Source organism: Cetorhinus maximus, chromosome 1 (assembly GCF_964194155.1).
Source record: "Cetorhinus maximus chromosome 1, sCetMax3.hap1.1, whole genome shotgun sequence".
In the NCBI taxonomy this organism is placed as follows: Eukaryota; Metazoa; Chordata; class Chondrichthyes; order Lamniformes; family Cetorhinidae; genus Cetorhinus; species Cetorhinus maximus.
In genome coordinates this window covers 139,926,911-139,945,876 of record NC_135879.1, presented here as the reverse complement: position 1 = coordinate 139,945,876, position 18,966 = coordinate 139,926,911, and the positions used below count along the sequence as shown (strand labels likewise).

The following is an 18,966-nucleotide window of genomic DNA, read 5'->3' as shown; positions in this document are numbered from 1 at the left end:
CAAGTAACTCACCTCCTGACTCCCCAAAGCCTGTTCACCATCTACAAGGCACAAGTCAGAAGTGTGATGGAATACTCCTCACTTGCCTGGAGGAATGCAGCTCCCACAACACTCAAGAAGCTTGACACCGTCCAGGACAAAGCAATCTGCTTGATTGGCACCACATCCACAAACATTCACTCCCTCCACCACCGATGCACAGTAGCAGCAGTGTGTACCATTTACAAGATGCACTGCAGGAATTCACCAAGACTCCTTAGACAGCACCTCCCAAACCCATAACCACTACCATCTAGTAGGGCAGCAGATAGATGGGAACACCACCACCTGGAAGTTCCCCTTCAAGTCACTCACCATCCTGACTTGGAAATATATTGTCGTTCCTTCACTGTCGCTGGGTCAAAATCCTGGAACTCCCTTCCTAACAGAATTGTGAGTGTACCTACACCACATGAACTACAGCGGTTCAAGAAGGCAGCTCACCACTACCTTCTCAAGAGCAACTAGGGATGGGCAATAAATGCTGGCCCAGCCAGCGAAGCCCACATCCGCTGAATGAATAAAAACAAAACCGTCTCAGAAAGACCGTAGGAAAAATGGTTACTGAGCAATCAGAGCAAGCTACTGAACAGCTGCCTCAGAGTGAATGGAGGGGCCTTCAAGCAGTTTCTATTTTCCTCTACTGGTGTGTGGTTACTACTTTTAACTCCAATCAGAATGTGCCACTCTCAAACCAGAACTCAGCACTGGAGAGTGATGGGAGTGATAACACCTTAAAGAAGTGCAGTTTAGACTGTAGTACCAATGGGCAAAGGATTACACAGATGGGAACAAAGAGCAGAAATGCAGTCGTTACAGGAGATTCAATTCTTAGGGGACTGGGCAGGCATCTCTGTAACCGTCAGGCATGATGCGTTGCCAGGATAAAGGGCATCATGGAGAGAATGCAGAATGTTCTGCAGGGGGAAGTGAGTGAGCCAGAAGTTGTGGCATAGAGAGGTTAGGGACTGAGGTCCTATCATCAGACTTTCAGGAGCTAGGGAGGAAGTTAAAAAGCAGTCTCTCAAATGTTGTAATTTCTGAATTACTCGCAGTGTTGCGTGCTAGTATGAGTAGAAATAGGAAGCTAGGCAGGATAAATAGCTTAAGGCATGGTGCAGGAGGGAAGGCTTCAGATTCTTGGGGAATTGTGAGATGTGGGGCAGGTGGCACCCATTCAAAAGGGATGGGATGCACCTCAACAGGACCAGGATCAATATCTTTGTGGGCAGGTTCCCTAACCTGGTTGGGGAGGGTTTAGACTAAATTGACCAAGGGTTGGACACTAGCATATAGGAGTAGAAAAGAAGAATAAGGTGTATAAAGTGAGAGTGCTGGATAGTAGTAGAGAAGGAAGTAGAATCATATTGGATAGGAACATGAACTAAGAAGGACCACGAGGAATACGAAGACAGGTTTACAACACATGTAGGTAAACACAAAGTGCAGTGATGAAGTTGATGAGCAACAAGCACACATTGCCTTGAGGGAATATGATGTAGTGGCAATAATGGAAACATAGCTTAAAATGGTGAGGACTCAACATGGTCAGAAAAGACAGGGAAGCAAAAATGGGAGGTGGGGTAACAGTACTGATTAGGGAGACATAGTAATGTTGAGAATAGAGGATGCCTGGAGGAGGCAAAGACAGAATCCATTTAGTTAGAGTTGAAGGATAAAATCATGCTACGGGGGTATTCTACAGAGCTCCATATAGTGAGAGAGAGAGAGATGAGGAGCAAATCTGTAGAGAAATCACAGAGTTGTGCAATAACTAAATACTGGGAGACTTTAATACCCAAATATGTTTCGGAACATTGTGAGACTAAAGGGTAAGGAAGGGGAAGAATTTGTGAAATGTGTTCAGAAGAACTTTCTTGACCAGTTTATTCTCAATCCAACCAGGAAGAAGGCATTGCTAGATCTGGTGCTGGGGAATGTGGTGGGCCAAATGGGTCAAGTGTGTGTGGAGAAACACTTGGGTAAAGAATGATCATCGTATCATAAGGCTTAGGTTATAAACAGCCTGCATCCCAGGTTGCTAAAGGGAGTGGGGATGGAGATAGTGGAAGGGCTTGCCACAATCTTCCAATTTCCCAGAGATGGGGGATATGTCAGAGAATGGGAGAATGGCAAATGTGGTACCTGACTCGAGGAAGGGTGTAAGGATTCCTAGTAAGTGCAAGAAGTTGTTTACCAAGTTCCATTAACATTTGACACCGAGGTATTCATTAACCAGACCTTGGTGCCTTTTAAAAAGAAGAGCAGGGAGAGATGGAGACTTCATTTTAAAAAAGAGCTGCGAGAGCGTGGAGACTTAATTTTAAAAAAAGAGCGGAGAGAGTGTGGGGACTTCATTTTAAAAAAGAGCAGCGAGAGTGTGGGGACTTCATTTTAACCAAAGAGCGGAGAGAGAGTGGTGACTGCATTTTAAAAAAGAGCAGGGAGAGTGTGGAGACTTCATTTAAAAAAAGAGCGGGGAGAGAGTGTGGAGACTCAATTTTAAAAAAGAAGAGCGGCGAATGTGTGGAGACTTTATTTTTAAAAAAGAGCGGAGAGAGTGTGGGGACTTCATTTTAAAAAAGAGCGGCGAGAGTGTGGGGACTTCATTTTAACCAAAGAGCGGAGAGAGAGTGGTGACTGCATTTTAAAAAAGAGCAGGGAGAGTGTGGAGACTTAATTTTAAAAAAGAGCGGCGAATGTGTGGAGACTTTATTTTTAAAAAATAGCGGAGAGTGTGGGGACTTCATTTTAAAAAAGAGCGGGGAGAGTGTGGAAACTTCATTTTAAAAAAAGGGCGGAGAGAGTGTGGAGACTTCATTTTAAAAAATAGAGCGACGAGAGTGTGGAGACTTCATTTTTTTAAAAATGAGCGGAGAGAGTGTGGGGACTTCATTTTAAAAAAGAGCGGCGAGAGTGTGGAAACTTCATTTTAAAAAAGAGCGGTGAGAGTGTGGAGACTTAATTTTAAAAAATGAGCGGAGAGAGTGGGGGGACTTCATTTTAAAAAAGAGCGGCGAGAGTGTGGAAACTTCATTTTAAAAAAGAGCGGCGAGAGTGTGGAAACTTCATTTTAAAAAAGAGCGGCGAGAGTGTGGAGACTTAATTTTAAAAAATGAGCGGAGAGAGGGTGGGGATTTCATTTTTAAAAAAAGCGGAGAGAGTGTGGAAACTTCATTTAAAAAAAGAGCGGGGAAAGAGTGTGGAGACTTCATTTAAAAAAAGAGCAGGGAGAGTGTGGGGACATCATTTTAAAAAGAGTGGTGAGAGTGTGAGGACTTCATTTTAAAAAAGAGCGGAGAGAGTGTGGAGACTTAATTTTTAAAAAACGAGCGGCGAGAATGTGGAGGCTTCTTTGAAAAAAAAGAACGGGAAGAGAGTGTGGAGACTTCATTTTAAAAAAAGAGCGGCGAGAGTGTGGAGACTTAATTTTAAAAAAGAGCGGCGAGAGTGTGGAGACTTAATTTTAAAAAAAGAGCGGCGAGAGTGTGGAGACTTAATTTTTAAAAAAGAGCAGGGAGAGTGTGGGGACTTCATTTTTAAAAAAGAGCGGAGAGAGTGTGGGGACTTCATTTTAAAAAAAGAGCGGCGAGAGTGTGGGGACTTCATTTTTAAAAAAGAGCTGCTAGAGTGTGGAGACTTCATTTAAAAAAAAGAGCGGAGAGAGTGTGGGGACTTCATTTTTAAAAAAGAGCTGCTAGAGTGTGGAGACTTCATTTAAAAAAAAAAAGCGGAGAGAGTATGGGGACTTCATTTTGAAAAAAGAGTGGGGAGAGTGTGGAGGCTTCTTTGAAAAAAAAGAGCAGGAAGAGAGTGTGGAGACTTCATTTTAAAAAAAGAGCGGCGAGAGTGTGGAGACTTCATTTTTAAAAAAGAGCGGCGAGAGTGTGGAGACTTCATTTTTAAAAAAGAGCGGCGAGAGTGTGGAGACTTCATTTTAAAAAAAGAGCGGAGAGAGTGTGGAAACTTCATTTTTAAAAAATGAGTGGAGAGAGTGTGGGGACTTCATTTTTAAAAACGAGCGGCGAGAGTGTGGAGACTTCATTTTTAAAAAGAGTGGGAAGCATGTGGAGGCTTCGTTTAAAAAAAAATAGCGGGGTGAGCAGCTGATTGGTGAGTAGGATTGGTGAGTATTTCTAGTCTTTAAAGTAAAATTATAGTCTTTAGTTTGTGTTAAGGACTCAAGTCTTTATTTTCTCTTAAAAATAGCTTAAGTATAAGATCAATACTGGTATGTAAAAAAGTAATTACAATAAAGTATAAAGAGCAGGGGAATTTTCAAGTGTAAAGAGCAGGGATACTAGAGTAATTAATTAATAAAATAAATAAAATACGATAGTGATGGCAGGACAGGTGATGTGTTGCTGCTGTAGCATGTGGGAGCTGTTGGGCACCAAGGTGATCCAGAGCAATGTCTCTGTAGTAAGTGTTTGCAGCTCAAGGAACGTCAAATCCGAGTTGAGGAGCTGGAATCCGAGATGCAGACATTGCGCCACATCAAGGAGGGGGAAAGTTACCTGGACACTTTGCTCCAGGAGGCGGTCACACCCCTCAGATTAGATAATTCAAATTTGGTCTGTGATCAGGGACAGGAGAGTGTGACTGCAGGTTAGGCAGGTATGGAGATGCAGGAGGTAGCTTTTGAGGAGCCTCAGCCTCTGCAATTGTAAAACAGTTACGAGGTTCTTGCAAGCTGTGTGGATGAGAGCGGGGACTGCAGGGAGGATGAGCGAACTGACCACAGCACCATGGTACAGGCAGCCATTCAAGTAGGGGGAGGAAATAGGAGCATAGTAGTGGTAGGGGATAGTATAATTAGGGGGCTAGATCTGTTCTCTGCAGCCGTGAGCATGAGTCCCAAAGGTTGTGTTGCCTGCCCAGTGCCAGGGTTAAGGATATCTCCTCAGGGCTGGAGAGGAACTTGAAGTGGAAGGGGAGGGATCCAGTTGTTGTTGTCCATGTTGGTACCAACGACATTGATAGGACTAGAAAGGAGGTTCTGCTGAAAGAATCAGAACAGTTAGGAGCTAATTTAAAAAGCAGAACTTCCAAGGTAATAATCTTGGGATTGCTACCTAAGCCATGGCAAATAAAGTCAAGGAGTTAAATGTGAGGCTCGAAGATTGATCTGGGAGGATTGGGTTTTAGTTCATGGGGCACTGGCACCAGTGCTGGGGTAGAGGGAAGCTGTTCCTGGTGGACTGGCTTCATCTGAACCTTGATGGGACCAGTGTCCTGGCAAATCGAGTAACTAGGGCTGTAGAGAGGGCTTTAAACTAAGTAGGGCAGTAGGGGGAGGGTTTTGGAGAGGGTATACCTAGGCTTACAAAACAAAAGGATATGGCAACATTGCAAGGCAGCTATTTAGGTATCATACCCAGAGTATGACAGGGACAGGGTGTACAAACATTAAAAATAGCAACAAATAGGGTAAAGGGGGAAAAAATGGTAAAAAGGCAAAATTAATGCCCTTTACTTAAATTCACATCGTATTCAGAACAAAATAAATGAACTAATGGCACAAATAGAGATGAACGGGTATGATCTTATAGACAGAACCTTTGGGTCTTTGTGTGGGGGTGGGCACCGCTCGTCGATGTGTAAAATGACGTGCAGTGACGTGAGGCGTGCGTCCCGATGTCACCACACGGCATTCCAATCTTCGGTTCAGCGGGCGCGCACCAAAGTTGGCTGTGCCTCCGCCAAACTGTCAAAGGCTTATTCAGGCCATTTAAAAACGAATCAAAATAATTAACAGAGCTGCCCGTCCAACCTTAAGGTTGGCGGGCAGGTGAAGAGCCCAGGCGGGATGAGGTTTCATGAAGGATTTATAAATCAAATAAATTTTTTCATTAAAATTCATTGACATTTCTCAGCTCCTGTGACACTGTCACATGGGGGAACATGTCTGAAATTTTTTTTTTCTTTATTTAAATTTTGAATAATGAAAGTAAACTCCCTGAAGCAGCTCCGTGCCTCAGGGAGATTTCTACGCTCTTTCGTGTGCATGCGCGAAAGAGCGCAGGCCCCAACTCAGCCTCCTCCCCTTGCCCGCACAGGGAGTGCTCAGCACTTACGGGTGCGCTTCACGCTGGGCGGGAGGGCCTTAATTGGCCCGCCCATGTAAAATGGCAGCGCGCAGCCGATCGCGGGTAACGATCAGCTGCGCGCTTGCCTGGGCCCACTCCCACTCAGCGCCCCCTGATGGGGAGAAAATTCTTCAATGGTTACAAGGAGATCAAAGCTGGGAACTAAATATTCAGGGGTTTGTGACTTTTAAAAAGGACAAGCAAGAAGAAAAGGGTGATGGGGTAGCTTTGTTAGTATGAGATGGTATAAGTACGATAGCAAGAAATGATCTTGGATCAGATGTAGAATCCATATGGGTGGAGGTAAGAAATAACAAGGGGAAGAAGACACCAGTAGGAGTAGTCTATAGGCCCCCTAACAGTAACTAGAATGTAGGACAGAGAATAAATCAGGAGCTAATGAGAGCATGTAAAAAAGGCAGTACATTAATCATGGGTGACTTTAATCTTCAAGTAGACTGGGAAAATCAAATTGGCAGAGGTAGTCACGAGCAAGAGTTCATACCGTGTATTCGGGACAGTTTCCTGGAACAATATGTTGTGGATCCAACCAGGGATCAGGCTATTTTGGACCTGGTAACGTGTAATGAAGCAGGTTTAATAAATGATCTCAGAGTAAAAGATCCCATAGGAAACAGTGACCAAAACATGGTAGAATTTAGCATTCAGTTTGAGAGTGAGAAACTTGGGGCAGAAACAACTGTGCTAGATTTAAATAAGGGTAATTACAAAGGAATGAGGGTGGCGTTGACTGGAGTGGACTGGGAAAGGAGTTTAGCAGAAAATATAGTTGATGAAGAATGGCAGACGTTTAAGAAAATAGTTCATGACTCACAACAAAGATATGTCCCAGTGAGGAAGAAGGATTCTAGGAAGGGTATAAGCCAACCATGGCTAACCAAGGAAGTTAAGGATAGTGTCAAATTGAAAGAAAAACATACAGTGTGGCAAAAATTAGTGGTAAACCCGAGGATTGGGAAAGTTTTAAAAACCAGCAAAAGATGACCAAAAAAGTAATAAAGAGGGAGAAAATAAACTTTGAGGGTAAACTAGCAAGTAATATAAAAGCGGATAACAAGAGCTTCTTTAAATGTATAAATAGGAAGAGAGAGGCCAAAGTGAACATAGGCCCCTTAGAGAATGCGGCTGGGGAAATAATAATGGGGAACAAGGAATGGCAGAGGAGTTGAATAAATGCTTTGCATCAGTCTTCACGACAGAAGTGACTAATAGCATTCCAAAAATACTAAATAATCAAGGGGCAAAAGGGGGAGGGGAGGAAATAAATACAATAACTATCACTCGAGAAAAAGTACTAGGGAATCTAATGGGGCTAAAGGTCGATAAGTCCCTTGGACCTGATGGGTTGCATCCTAGGATATTAAAGGAAGTAGCTACAGAGATAGTGGATGCACTGGTGGTAATCTTCCAAGAATCCTTAGATTCTGGAAAAGTTCCAGAGGACTGAAAAACCGCCAATGTAACACCCTTATTCAAAAAAGGATACAAACAACATGTAACTATAGGCCAGTTAGCTGAACATTCGCTATTGGGAAAATGTTAGAGTCTATTATAAAGGATGTAATAACAAAGCATTTAGAAATGCATAATATAATCAAGCAGAGTCATCATGGCTTCATGAAGGGGAAATCATGCCTCACAAATTTATTAGAATTCTTTGAGGAGGTAACAAGCAGGATTGCTAAAGGGAAACCAGTAGATGTCATATATTTGGATTTCCAAAAAGCGTTTGATAAGGTACCGCACACAAGGCTACTTAATAAGATAAGAGCCCATGGTGTTAGGGGCAATATATTAGCATGGATAGAGGATTGGCTAAATAATAGGAGACAGAGACTTGGGATAAGGGGGGCATTTTCAGGATGGCAACCTGTAACTAGTGGAGTACCAAGTATTTGGGGCCACAAGTATTTACAATATATGTTAATGACTTTGATGAGGGAAGTGAATGTTCTGTCGCCAAGATTGCGGATGGCACAAAAATAGGTGGGAAGGCAAGTGGTGAGGATGACACAGAGCCTACAAGGGATATAGACAGATAAAGTGAGTGGACAAAAACTTGGCAGATGGAATATAATGTGGGAAAATGTGATGTTATGCACTTTGGCAGGATGAATGGAAGAGCTGAATATTATTTAAATGGAGAAAGACTGCAGAAAGCTGCAACACAGAGGGATTTGGGGGCCCTCATGCATGAATCCCAAAAAGTTAGCATACAAGTTCAACAGGTAATAGGGAAGACAAATTGAATGTTGGCCTTTATTTCAAAGGGAATGGAGTATAAAAATAGAGAAGTCTTGCTAAAACTATACAAGGCACTAGTTAGACCACACCTAGAATACTGTGAACAGTTTTGGTCCCCTTATCTATGGAAAGATATACAGGCATTGGAGACAGTCCAGAGAAGGTTCACTAGGTTGATCCTGGGTACAGATGAGTTTTCTTATGAGGAGAGGTTGAGCAGGTTGGGCCTGTACTCATTGGAGTTTAGAAGAATGAGAGGCGACTTTTTTGAAACATATAAGATTCTTAAGGGGCTTGACAGGGTAGATGCTGAAAGATTGTCTCCCCTTGTGGGAGAGTCTAGGACCAGAGGGCATAATCTCAGAGTAAGGGGTCGCCTACTTAAGACAGAGATGAGGAGGAATTTCTTCTCTCAGAGGGTAGTCAATCTGTGGAATTCTTTACCGCAAAGGGCTGTAGATGCTGGGTCGTTAAGTATATTCAAGGCTGAGATAGACAGATTTTTAATCAGTAAGGGAGTCAAGGGTTATGGGGAAAAAGTAGGAAAGTGGGGTTGAGGATTATCAGATCAGTCATGATCTCATTGAATGGGGGAGAAGACTCGATGGTCCGAATGGCCTACTTCTGCTCCTACATCTTATGGTCTTAACAAAATCATGGAATAGGAGGGTCAGTGTCAGCTTGGATATAAAATTGGCTCAAGGACAGAAAACACCAAGTCATGGCAAATGGTTATTTTTCTCACTTGACAGCGGTGTTCCCAAGAGTCAGTGCTTGGACTACTAATTTTTTAATATATATAAATGACTTGGATATTGGAATACAAAGTATAATTTCAAAATTCGCCAAGAATTACAAATTTGGAGGCGTGGATGAGAGGGAGAATGATACCAATCAACTACATAGAACATAGGTAGACTAGTAGAATGGGCTGGAAGTGGCAGATGGAATTTAATAGAAAAATGTGAGGTGATGTATTTTGGCAGAAGGGACAGGGGAGGCAGTATAGACTTATAGCCGCAATATAGACCTCATCTTCCAATTTTATCCTAATTGGACAGGACGTTACAGCCTTCTGGGTTCAACACTGAGTTCAATAATTTCAAACCATGAACTCTGTTCCCCATTTTGATTCTTTTTTTTGCCACGTGCCAGTTGGAATCTTGTTTTTCATGTTTTTGCTTGTGGACAGAGCTGTTTATTATTCTGAGGTTTACACTCACCCTGGAAAAATGTTTTTACACTTGACTACAACCATCACTACTCCCTTTGCTTTTTGTTTCATGGCCTTTATCATTTAATTTCTCCTGCCCTCTGCCATATCCCAGACCTTCTCTTTTGTTCTTCCTTCCCCTTCCCCACTTTTGACATATAAATCATCACTTTATACCCTCCTTCAGTTCTGAGAAGAGTTTTATTCGAATCAAAACATTAACTCTATTTCTCTCCCCAAAGATGCTGCAAGACTTGCTGAGTATTTCCAGAACTTTCTGTTCTGGACACAAATCTAAGGTTTTGGGCATGAAATGCTGGGGGATGAGAGGAACAACTTTTTTTTTAAAGCAGCGAGCAACCTGGAACTTGCTGCCTATGAGGGTGGTGGATGTGAAGACAATCAATAATTTCAAAAGGAAATTGGATGGCACTTGAAGGAAATAAACTTGCAGGACTACAGGGATAGAGCAGGAGAATGGGGCTGGCTGGGTTGCTATACAGAGAACCAGTATAGGCTTGATAGCCAAATGGCCTCCCTCTGTGCCGCAATGACTCTATGACATTCATCCAGATAAATGTGAGATTTAGAATTCCATATTGAATTCTAGTTCGTTTTATTCTGCAATAATCAAGTGAGAAAAAGCAGGAGCTCACACTCACCTATTGGCTATCATGTTAGCTTGTTGCTAAATAAACCAAAAACATCAAATCAAAACACAGAGAGTGGTAACAAATCATACGATATTTCTACCAATATACTGTAAAATAGGTGTATTCAAATCAGTAACAAATTCAGATAATGTTGATGAACCCTGAGCATTGCTCTTGAATGCTTTTTCATCTCTATTCCTATGTGTGTTACTGGCTTGTAACACATGACAAATTGTGTATTATATCTAGAACATTCATCATGCGCATTCTTTTTTACGTACCTTTTTAGCAATGCATAGAGTGCGGAGACCCTCTTTGGCATAATCATCTAAATAATTCTGAGTCCTTTCCTGAATTCCCTTCAGTTCCCTATGGCCTGCAAGATAAATGAGTCAATTGAGAATCAGCTTAAAACCCCGCAAAGTATTCTATATGACAGAAACCATATTCAATTCCATTTCATGTACAATTAAACATGACCCATGTTACTGCTGAAAACAGATGGTCTGTGGTTAAAAAAAAGGCACAGTGAAATCACAGAGCCACTCTGAAATCTGTGCATCAATATAGTTCAGAATTACAACTTTATATGAAACATTTATTTTAGTATTAAAGGAAGGTCTTTGGGATACGATCTACAGCCCTACTCAGTTTGACCATGATAATCTATCCTAAGATTCTATCCTGGGTACCCCGTTCTTATTCCTCAACTACATGCTTCATCTTGGTAATGTCATCCGAAAGCACAGCATTAATTTTCACATGTACGCTGACAACATCCAGCTTTTCCTCACTACCACCTCTCTCGACTCCTCCACAGTTGCTAAAATATCAGACTGCTTATACAACATCCAGTACTGGATGAACAGAAATTTCCTCCAATTAAATATTGGAAAGTCTGAAACCACTGTTTTCGGTCCATACTCCAAACTCCATTCCCTACCTACTATTCTGTCGCTCTCCCTGGCAGCAGTCTGAGATTAAGCCAGTCTGTTGGCTCTGGGTTAAGTAATGTCTTGCTTTTAAAAATCTCATCCATGTTTTCAAATTCCTCCATGGCCTCATACCTCCCTTTCTCTGTAATCCCTTCCAGTCATACAATCCTCCAAAATATCTGTGCTCCTCTAATTCTGGTCTCTTGAGAATCCTCCATTTTAATCACTCCACCATTGGTGACCATGCCATCAGTTGCCTGGGCCCTATTCTCTGGAATACCCTTCCTACACCTCTCTGCCTCTCTATTTCGCATTCGTCCTTTACGACACTTCTTAAAACCTAACTTTTTGACCCAGTTTTTGGTCATCTGACTTAATAGGCCAGATGTTGCAATCCCAATAGCAGTGAATGCAGTGTGGTTCACCACTATTGAGGGTCACAACTGAGTTCAGTTTTACTGGAATCTAGAACTTGAGGTTTGCCAGAAATGGTTCCGTGGGAGCCCATGCTGACGGTCCTGTCAGGACACGTCGATGTGTAAACTTGGGCACTTTGCCTGATACTTAACCTGTTATTTACTCTGACTTATTTAAGGCTGCGCCTACCCAGTAGCTCTCCTGCACCCCTGATTCTGCCCACTACCCTTCTTCGCCCCCACCAACCACACCCCCTTACCCCACCTCACTAGGCATTGCTGGTGAGAAAGGTCAGAATACACTTTTAAATGTAGCCAGCAGCGTAAGCCACAGCTTCAATGATGGGATGTTATGATATGGCAGGTGGTATTTGCCAGGCTGACCAAATCCACAAGGGAAACTTGGCCACACTATCACAACAATTTTGCAATTTGTATTTATTACAAGAAGGCTTATGCACTGAAGTCAGAAGTAATGAATCCACTACCACCTTTAGAGATTTTAAAGATCAAATTAAAACATCTATTAACAAAACAACAAGAAAACTTAAACACAGACAAAATTACAGTTACGCAGTTATAACAGCTCCCAAAATTTCTACTTAACCAAACTCCCAACTACACACCCCCTTTAAGGTAACAGTCCAAATAGTTTCCAAATTTATAAAATCATCCAGCAATATTACCACAAACTGTTGTTACAATGTGCTCCTGGCATTGTTACTGGTAAATTGCTAGCAAATTTGTGTGATACATGTCATATTTCACATCTGATCAGGTATCCTCCATAAATGTTACAGTTCAGGCTTTCTCACGACATTTTGTGTGCTCACATCAAGTTGCCAGTTTCCTTAGGCAGACATAGGCTCCCATGCAACCAAACTTGCAATCTTAAACGTGCCATGAATGAGACAGTGTACCTTGTAACAGTTACCCTTTAAAATGCCACGCACTGCAGGCTATGTACCAAGCCCACTATTCTTCCTTGTCCACTGAGGTGGTGAGTACCATTCTGTTGAACTGTTACATTCAGGCTCCCTTGGCCCTGAACTTTAGGCCATCAACGTTCCCTTCTTGCTTCCATGATAGCTGACATTATAAATGATTCCAATTCCTTCATTTGCTTGTGTCATGAAAAATAAAGGCTGTGCTATCCCACAAACAATCACACTTGTTTTAAACATAATTGGAATATCTTATTAATCGAACACATCATTTGAAATATGATAAACTGTCGAAGTTTCTTCATTGATATGGGCGAGACCACAAACTTCAGCTCCAAGTAGTGTGCAATGTGAAACAATATTAACTTAATGTCTGTAATTACAGAATAAAATATCAGGGGCAGCTCCAGCACAAAATATCATAATTAATGAGCAATTGAAAATACATCTCACCTATAAAAACAGGAAACCAAAAAATCTATTTGTGTGGTGAGGATGGGAACATGGCAGCTCTCTGGTAAACAGAACCTAGTTCTGCTCTGTTGCTTAAATCCTGCCTTTTGCTCAGGGATGGGAGAGAGGAGGATGGAATCAAGAGGTTATGCTTGGGACTTTCTGGTGTACTTTTATCCTTCAGCCCTTATAAGGTCTGGGTGGAACTCTCTCCAGCTGAGGAGAGCCAAACATTTCATTGAGACCTCTGGAAAGGTGCTCACAAACTCTGAAGTCAAGGGCAATCTGTCTCAGAGGGGATCAATCACCTTTGCTTAGTGTTCAAGTGGCTCCCTTTGTACTTAAAGCACTTCTATTTCTTTAGTCTGTGAAAGGCATGACCTGTAGCTCAGAACCTATAACAGAATGGCCATGGGCTCTTACCTTTGTTATCAGTCTCTCATGCGGGACCTTATCAAAAGCCTTGCTGAAGTCCAAGTAGACTATGTCAAATGCATTGCCCTCATCTACACACCTGGTCACCTCTTCGAAAAATTCAATCAAATTGGTCAGACATGACCCCTCCTTAACAAAACTATGCTGACTGCTCTTGATTAATCCCTGCCTTTCCAAGTGTAGATTAATTCTGTCCCTCAGAATTGCTTCCAATAGTTTCTCCACCACTGAGGTTAGACTGACTGGCCTGTAGTTCCCTGATTTATCCCTTCCTCCCTTCTTGAATAATGGTACCACATTGGCTGTTCCCCAGTCCTCTGGCACCTCTCCTGTGGCCAGCAAGGTATTGAAAATGATTGTCAGTGCCCCTATTATCTCCTCCCTTGCCACACTCAACAGTTTGGGATACATTTCATCTGGGCCTGGAGATTTATGTATTTTTAAGCCTGCCAGACCACTTAGAACCTCTTCCTTTTCCATGCTAATTTCTTTAATTATATCACAGTCTTTCTGCCTAACTTCCATACCACGTTGTCCCTCTCACTTGTGAACACGCGACACAAAGTATTCATTTAGAACCCTACGTCTTCCGGCTCCACACACAAATTACCACTATGGTCCTTAATGAGCCCTACACTTTCCCTAGTTATCCTCTTACTCTTAATGTACTTGTAAAATAACTTTGGGTTTTCCTTTATTTTACCTGTCAATGTTTTTTCATGCCCCCTTTTTGCTCTCATAATTTCCTTTTTAAGTTCCCCCCTACACATTCTCTACTCCTTTAGGGCTTCCGCTGTTTATCTGCCATAAGCCTCCCTTTTTCTCTTTATCCAATCCTGTATATCCCTCGACTTCCAGGGTTCCTTGGATTTGCTGGTCCCACCCTTTATCTTTACTGGAATATGTTGGCCCTGTACTCTCCCTATTTCCTTATTGAATGAGTCCCACTGCTCTGACGCAGATTTACCTAAAAGTAGCTGCTCCCAGTCCACTCTGGCCAAATCATATCTGATCTTATTAAAATCAGCCTTCCCCCAAGTTAAACTCTGATTTCAAGCCCATCCTTGTCCTTTTCCATAACAACCTTGAATCTAACGGAGTTATGATCACTATCTGCAAAATGCTCCCCCACTGATACCTCTACCACTTGCCCGGCTTCATTCTCTAAAATTAAGTCCAGGACCTTCTACATACTGGCTTAAAAAGCTCTCCTGGATGCATTTTAAGAATTCCGTCCCTCTAAACCTATCACACTATGACTAACCCAGGTAATGTTGAGGAAGTTGAAATCCCCCACTATTACTACCCTATTATTTTTACACTTCTGAAATTTGCCTACATATCTGCTCTTCTATTTCTCTTTGACTGTTTGGGGGCCTATAGTAAACTCCCAGCTATGTGATTGCTTTTTTGTTTGTTTTTCAGTTCTACCCATATGACTTCATTTGAGGAGCCTTCTAATTTGTCATCCCTCCTTACTGCTGTAATTGATTCCTTGATCAATATTGCGATACGCCCTCCTCTTTTACCTCCTTCCCTGTCTCACCTGAAGACCCTATATCCTGGAATATTAAGCTGCCCCTCTCTCAACCATGTCTCTGTGACAGCAATGACATCATACTTCCATGTGTTAATTTGTGCCCTCAACTCATCTGCCTTATTCGTCAGGCTCATTAAAATAAACAAAATAAATACCATCCATCCTTGCTAAACTCCCTTTTGCCTTAACTGGCCTATAATTTCTATGCCTTCCAGACTCACTTGCTCTCTCTTCTAATTTTGGCTCTGCATCTCCCCCTGCTGAAACCTCCTCTCAGGATCCTATCCCCCTGCCAAGTTAGTTTAAACCCTCCCCAACAGTCAGAGGCGGGGAATTCGGTGGTGAGCAACTCACTTCCTGACTCCAAAAAGCCTGACAAACATCTACAAAGCACAAGTCAGGGTGTGATAGAATACTCTCCATTTGCCTGGATGTGTGCAGCTCCAACAACATTCAAGGTGCTCGACACCATCCAGCACAAAGCAGCCCCCCTCACCTGGCACCCAATCTACCACCTTAAACATCCACTTCCTCCACCAACACACAGTGGCAGCAGAGTGTATCTTATACAAAGTGCACTACAGCAAATTGCCAAGGCTCCTTCAGCAGCACCTATCAAACCCATGACTTCTACTACCTAGAAGAATAAGGGCAGCAGCTGCACGGGGACACCAACACTTGTAATTTCTCTTTTAAGTCTCATAATTTGGAACTATGATCAGCATTTTTTCACTGTCACAGAGTCAAATCTTGGAGTATCTCCCTAACAGCACCGTGGGTTAACTGACACCACAAAGACTGCAGCGACAGCGTTCTCAAATGCAATTAGACATGGGCAATAAATGTCAGCTTTGCCAGTGATGCCCACATCCCATGAATGAATTTTTAAAAATTGATGTTAAACTACAGATTTGTAGTTTTCTGGTTTCTCCTTCCCTCCCTCCCTTTTCAATTAATGGAATTATGTTGCAATTTTCCAATTTAAAGGCACATTTCCTAATACAGGGAGCTTTGAAAAATGTTGGCTAGCTTATTTGCATTTTCTTCTCTTTTTCTTTTAATATTCTTGAGTGGAAACAATCAGGTTCTGGAGATATATCCATCTTCAGTCGTATTTCTTTTATCCATTTCCATTTTTTACAAACTTATGATAAATCTACTGATTTCCTTACCTTGGCTTATTTTTTGCTTGCCATATACAGCTGGTATTTTGTTCTCTTTCTCCACTGTGAAAATGGATGCAAGGTACTCATTGAACAAGGCTGTTATTTCCTATTGTCCATTAGTCTTGCCTGCATCTATCTTTAATGGGCCCATATTTCCCTTTACCATTGTCATTCTCTTAAAATATCACTTGTCAATTTTTTTTTATATTCCCTCTTATTACTTTAGTTTTATCCCTTTATTGTGTTTTACAGCTCTCCCAGGCTACTGGGTTTCCACTTATTTGTACATTTGTGTAAACTATTAGTTTTAGCTTGATACTGTATCTTACCTCAATTCTTGACCATGATTACTTAATTACACAAATGGAGTCTTTGCCTCCTAACAGAGCATAGTTCCGCAGATGTACTTATTTTGTATTGTACCAAATGCTTCTTTGACTACTTCTTACCATTTGCCTATTGATTTATCTACCAACAGCTCAACCCAGTTTACTGTGATAAATTCATTTCTCATTCCTTTGAAATTTTTCTATATTTAAAAGTTTTGTTTGCTCCTGGTTTGTAATAACAGGAGGTGTACCTGTAGCGAGCACCCATCTCTAACAGTCTAAGCTGGAAAATGTGATCCAGAGACTCATGGCTCAGACTTGTTAGTTGCTGAATTCTTCTTAATTTGATTATGGTGCGCACAAGATAGAAAATGAGGAAGAAATGATTTTAAAGTATTTTTGCTCCTGTTTATAACATACTGTTTCAGTTTCAAAATGTTCATAAAGACATCCAGAATTCAAAAGCTTAAAGGACAGGCAAATGCAAATACTGCAACTCTTTACGTACCTTTAGCGGAAATATCCAAAAGATCCATCATAACTGAATCGGCACCTTTTGTATAAACAACTACCATATTAGTCAGTGGGTGTCGGACTACCACAGACATCCTCTTTCGAACTGAGTCAAATGGTAATATATGCAAGAGTTGAAAATGTAATTGTCCTACTTTGTTAAGCTCCACAGTGACGTGATTAGATGTCTTAGATAATAAAGTGCACTTATAGGCCCGAGCTGCATGTACCAACGCAGCTTCATCTGGGCTTTCAGCTTCATAACGCAATTCTTCTACAGATCTGCCCTGGCCTGCAGGTGAAATGTCTGCAGTTTCGTCAAGCTCTTCTGACACATTTTGAACACTTTCCTCAGCTGGAGAATGGCCCCCAGTGGCTTTGATCTCCTTAGTTAATCCAGCAGCTGCTTCGATTTGTTCCTTGAGTACACTGGGTGAAGCCGGCTTCACTCTATTTAACAGTCTGTTAGCAAAAGTACTTGGACTTTCTGTAGGTAAATCTTTTCCACTTGAGAGCGAGTAAGCACTCATATGAGGCACCGAAAATCTATGAAACATCTGCTTTATATCTTCCAGGGCCTTCATTCGAGTATTGCTGACTGATGGTATTCGTACCTTTATTGACATAAAAATATATTAAAATTAGACAAGCTTCATGATTTTCACATGAATACAAAGTAACAGTTATTTCACTCCAACAGGAAAAAATTACTGTTTCTTAAAATAAAGTTCTTATACATTGAAGGATATGGGCGCATTAATACTTCTTTCTTCTTCCACGTAATTCAACACAAATTAAGAGCCATCCCTGGTATGCAATTGTCTAAAGAATTTCCTCTGTTACTATTACTTTCTCCAAGGTTTAATTTACTAATCTTGTTTACAATGCTACAATATTCAAAACAATAGACAAACCCCACCTGTGCTCAAACTCGTTTAGACCTGCAAACAGAAATCCTTGCTCTGTGGACCAGCCATGCTAATGGGATCCACTTGGGACTTTATTCCAACATGCCCAATCTATGTGCAATGAATAAACTTGCAGGTGCGCAAAACACAATTTTGCTTCATACAGACTTATTCTGGAACAGCTGAAGGGGAGATTAAATGTTAACATCATCACAACTCTACTTGAGAGTACAGATCACATTAGCAGGTCGGTAATTGGGTTAATCACTTGACTGGTAAAATCGCGTACCCTCATTGGTTAGTGCTGCTAAAGTAGCTGAACAGTTGTGCTGGACTGGAAGTCTCACTCAAAAACAGAACATTTTAAAGATCCACATGTCACCCTTGTCAATCTATTCAAGCCCAAACAGCAGTGTTAAATCTCACTGTTTTAAAATACTAATGATTTCAATTCCTTGTCCTCTTTCCTCTAAACTCAGTGCCCACAAAATCTTCCCTCTTTATAAACCAATATTCATGGCCACCCTCTCAACCTTGCCATCTCAAGTGGCCTCTCTATCCCCTTGGTCTTGGTTCCTGAAAAGGCCATGCGGGATTACTATTTTGTATCTCTCGCCACCCACATACCCGATCCCATCTCAAAGCCATTTTCTTCTGAGTCCATACTGAGATTTAAAAAGCCTAAGTCAGCTACAAAGGCATTTTCAAACACCAACAGCCTATAGTCTTTGGACATTCATTTGCCAAAATGCTTCTGTAACTGTTGATTTATTTAACCACTTCCAGATATCCACTTCTGATGCCAATGTCCTCCGCAAAGCAGAGAGGGAATGGTTGTCTACCAGAGAAACAGGAAAGACCTGGTAGGTAGTCTAGGAGTCCCCTGAAAGTATCTTTCTCTTTACCCGGTATTCCTGGGGAGTACAGCTGAAGTCAAATTGCATAGCATCACAGGTGGTTTAGCTGTAGAGGGTGGGAGTGGGGAGGTGAGGGGGAAGACCAGAAAAATTATAGTGACAGTGGATTAGATAGTTGGGGGAATAGATAGGCATTTCTGCAGTCACAGAT

General features: G+C 41.7%; 1 protein-coding gene across 6 annotated transcripts in view; it reads right to left on the bottom strand.

Moving 5' to 3' along the window:
- The window catches only part of atp10d (ATPase phospholipid transporting 10D), a 319,766-nt gene that overhangs the window by 52,810 nt on the left and 247,990 nt on the right, over nucleotides 1-18,966 (bottom strand). For all 6 annotated transcript variants that reach the window (XM_078547252.1, XM_078547262.1, XM_078547241.1 and 3 more), the window contains 2 exons: nucleotides 16,986-17,604; nucleotides 10,541-10,635 (listed from right to left, as the gene is read on the bottom strand). In XM_078547252.1, coding sequence (XP_078403378.1) covers nucleotides 10,541-10,635; nucleotides 16,986-17,604 — 714 coding nt within the window. The remainder of the gene's footprint in view (nucleotides 1-10,540; nucleotides 10,636-16,985; nucleotides 17,605-18,966) is intronic.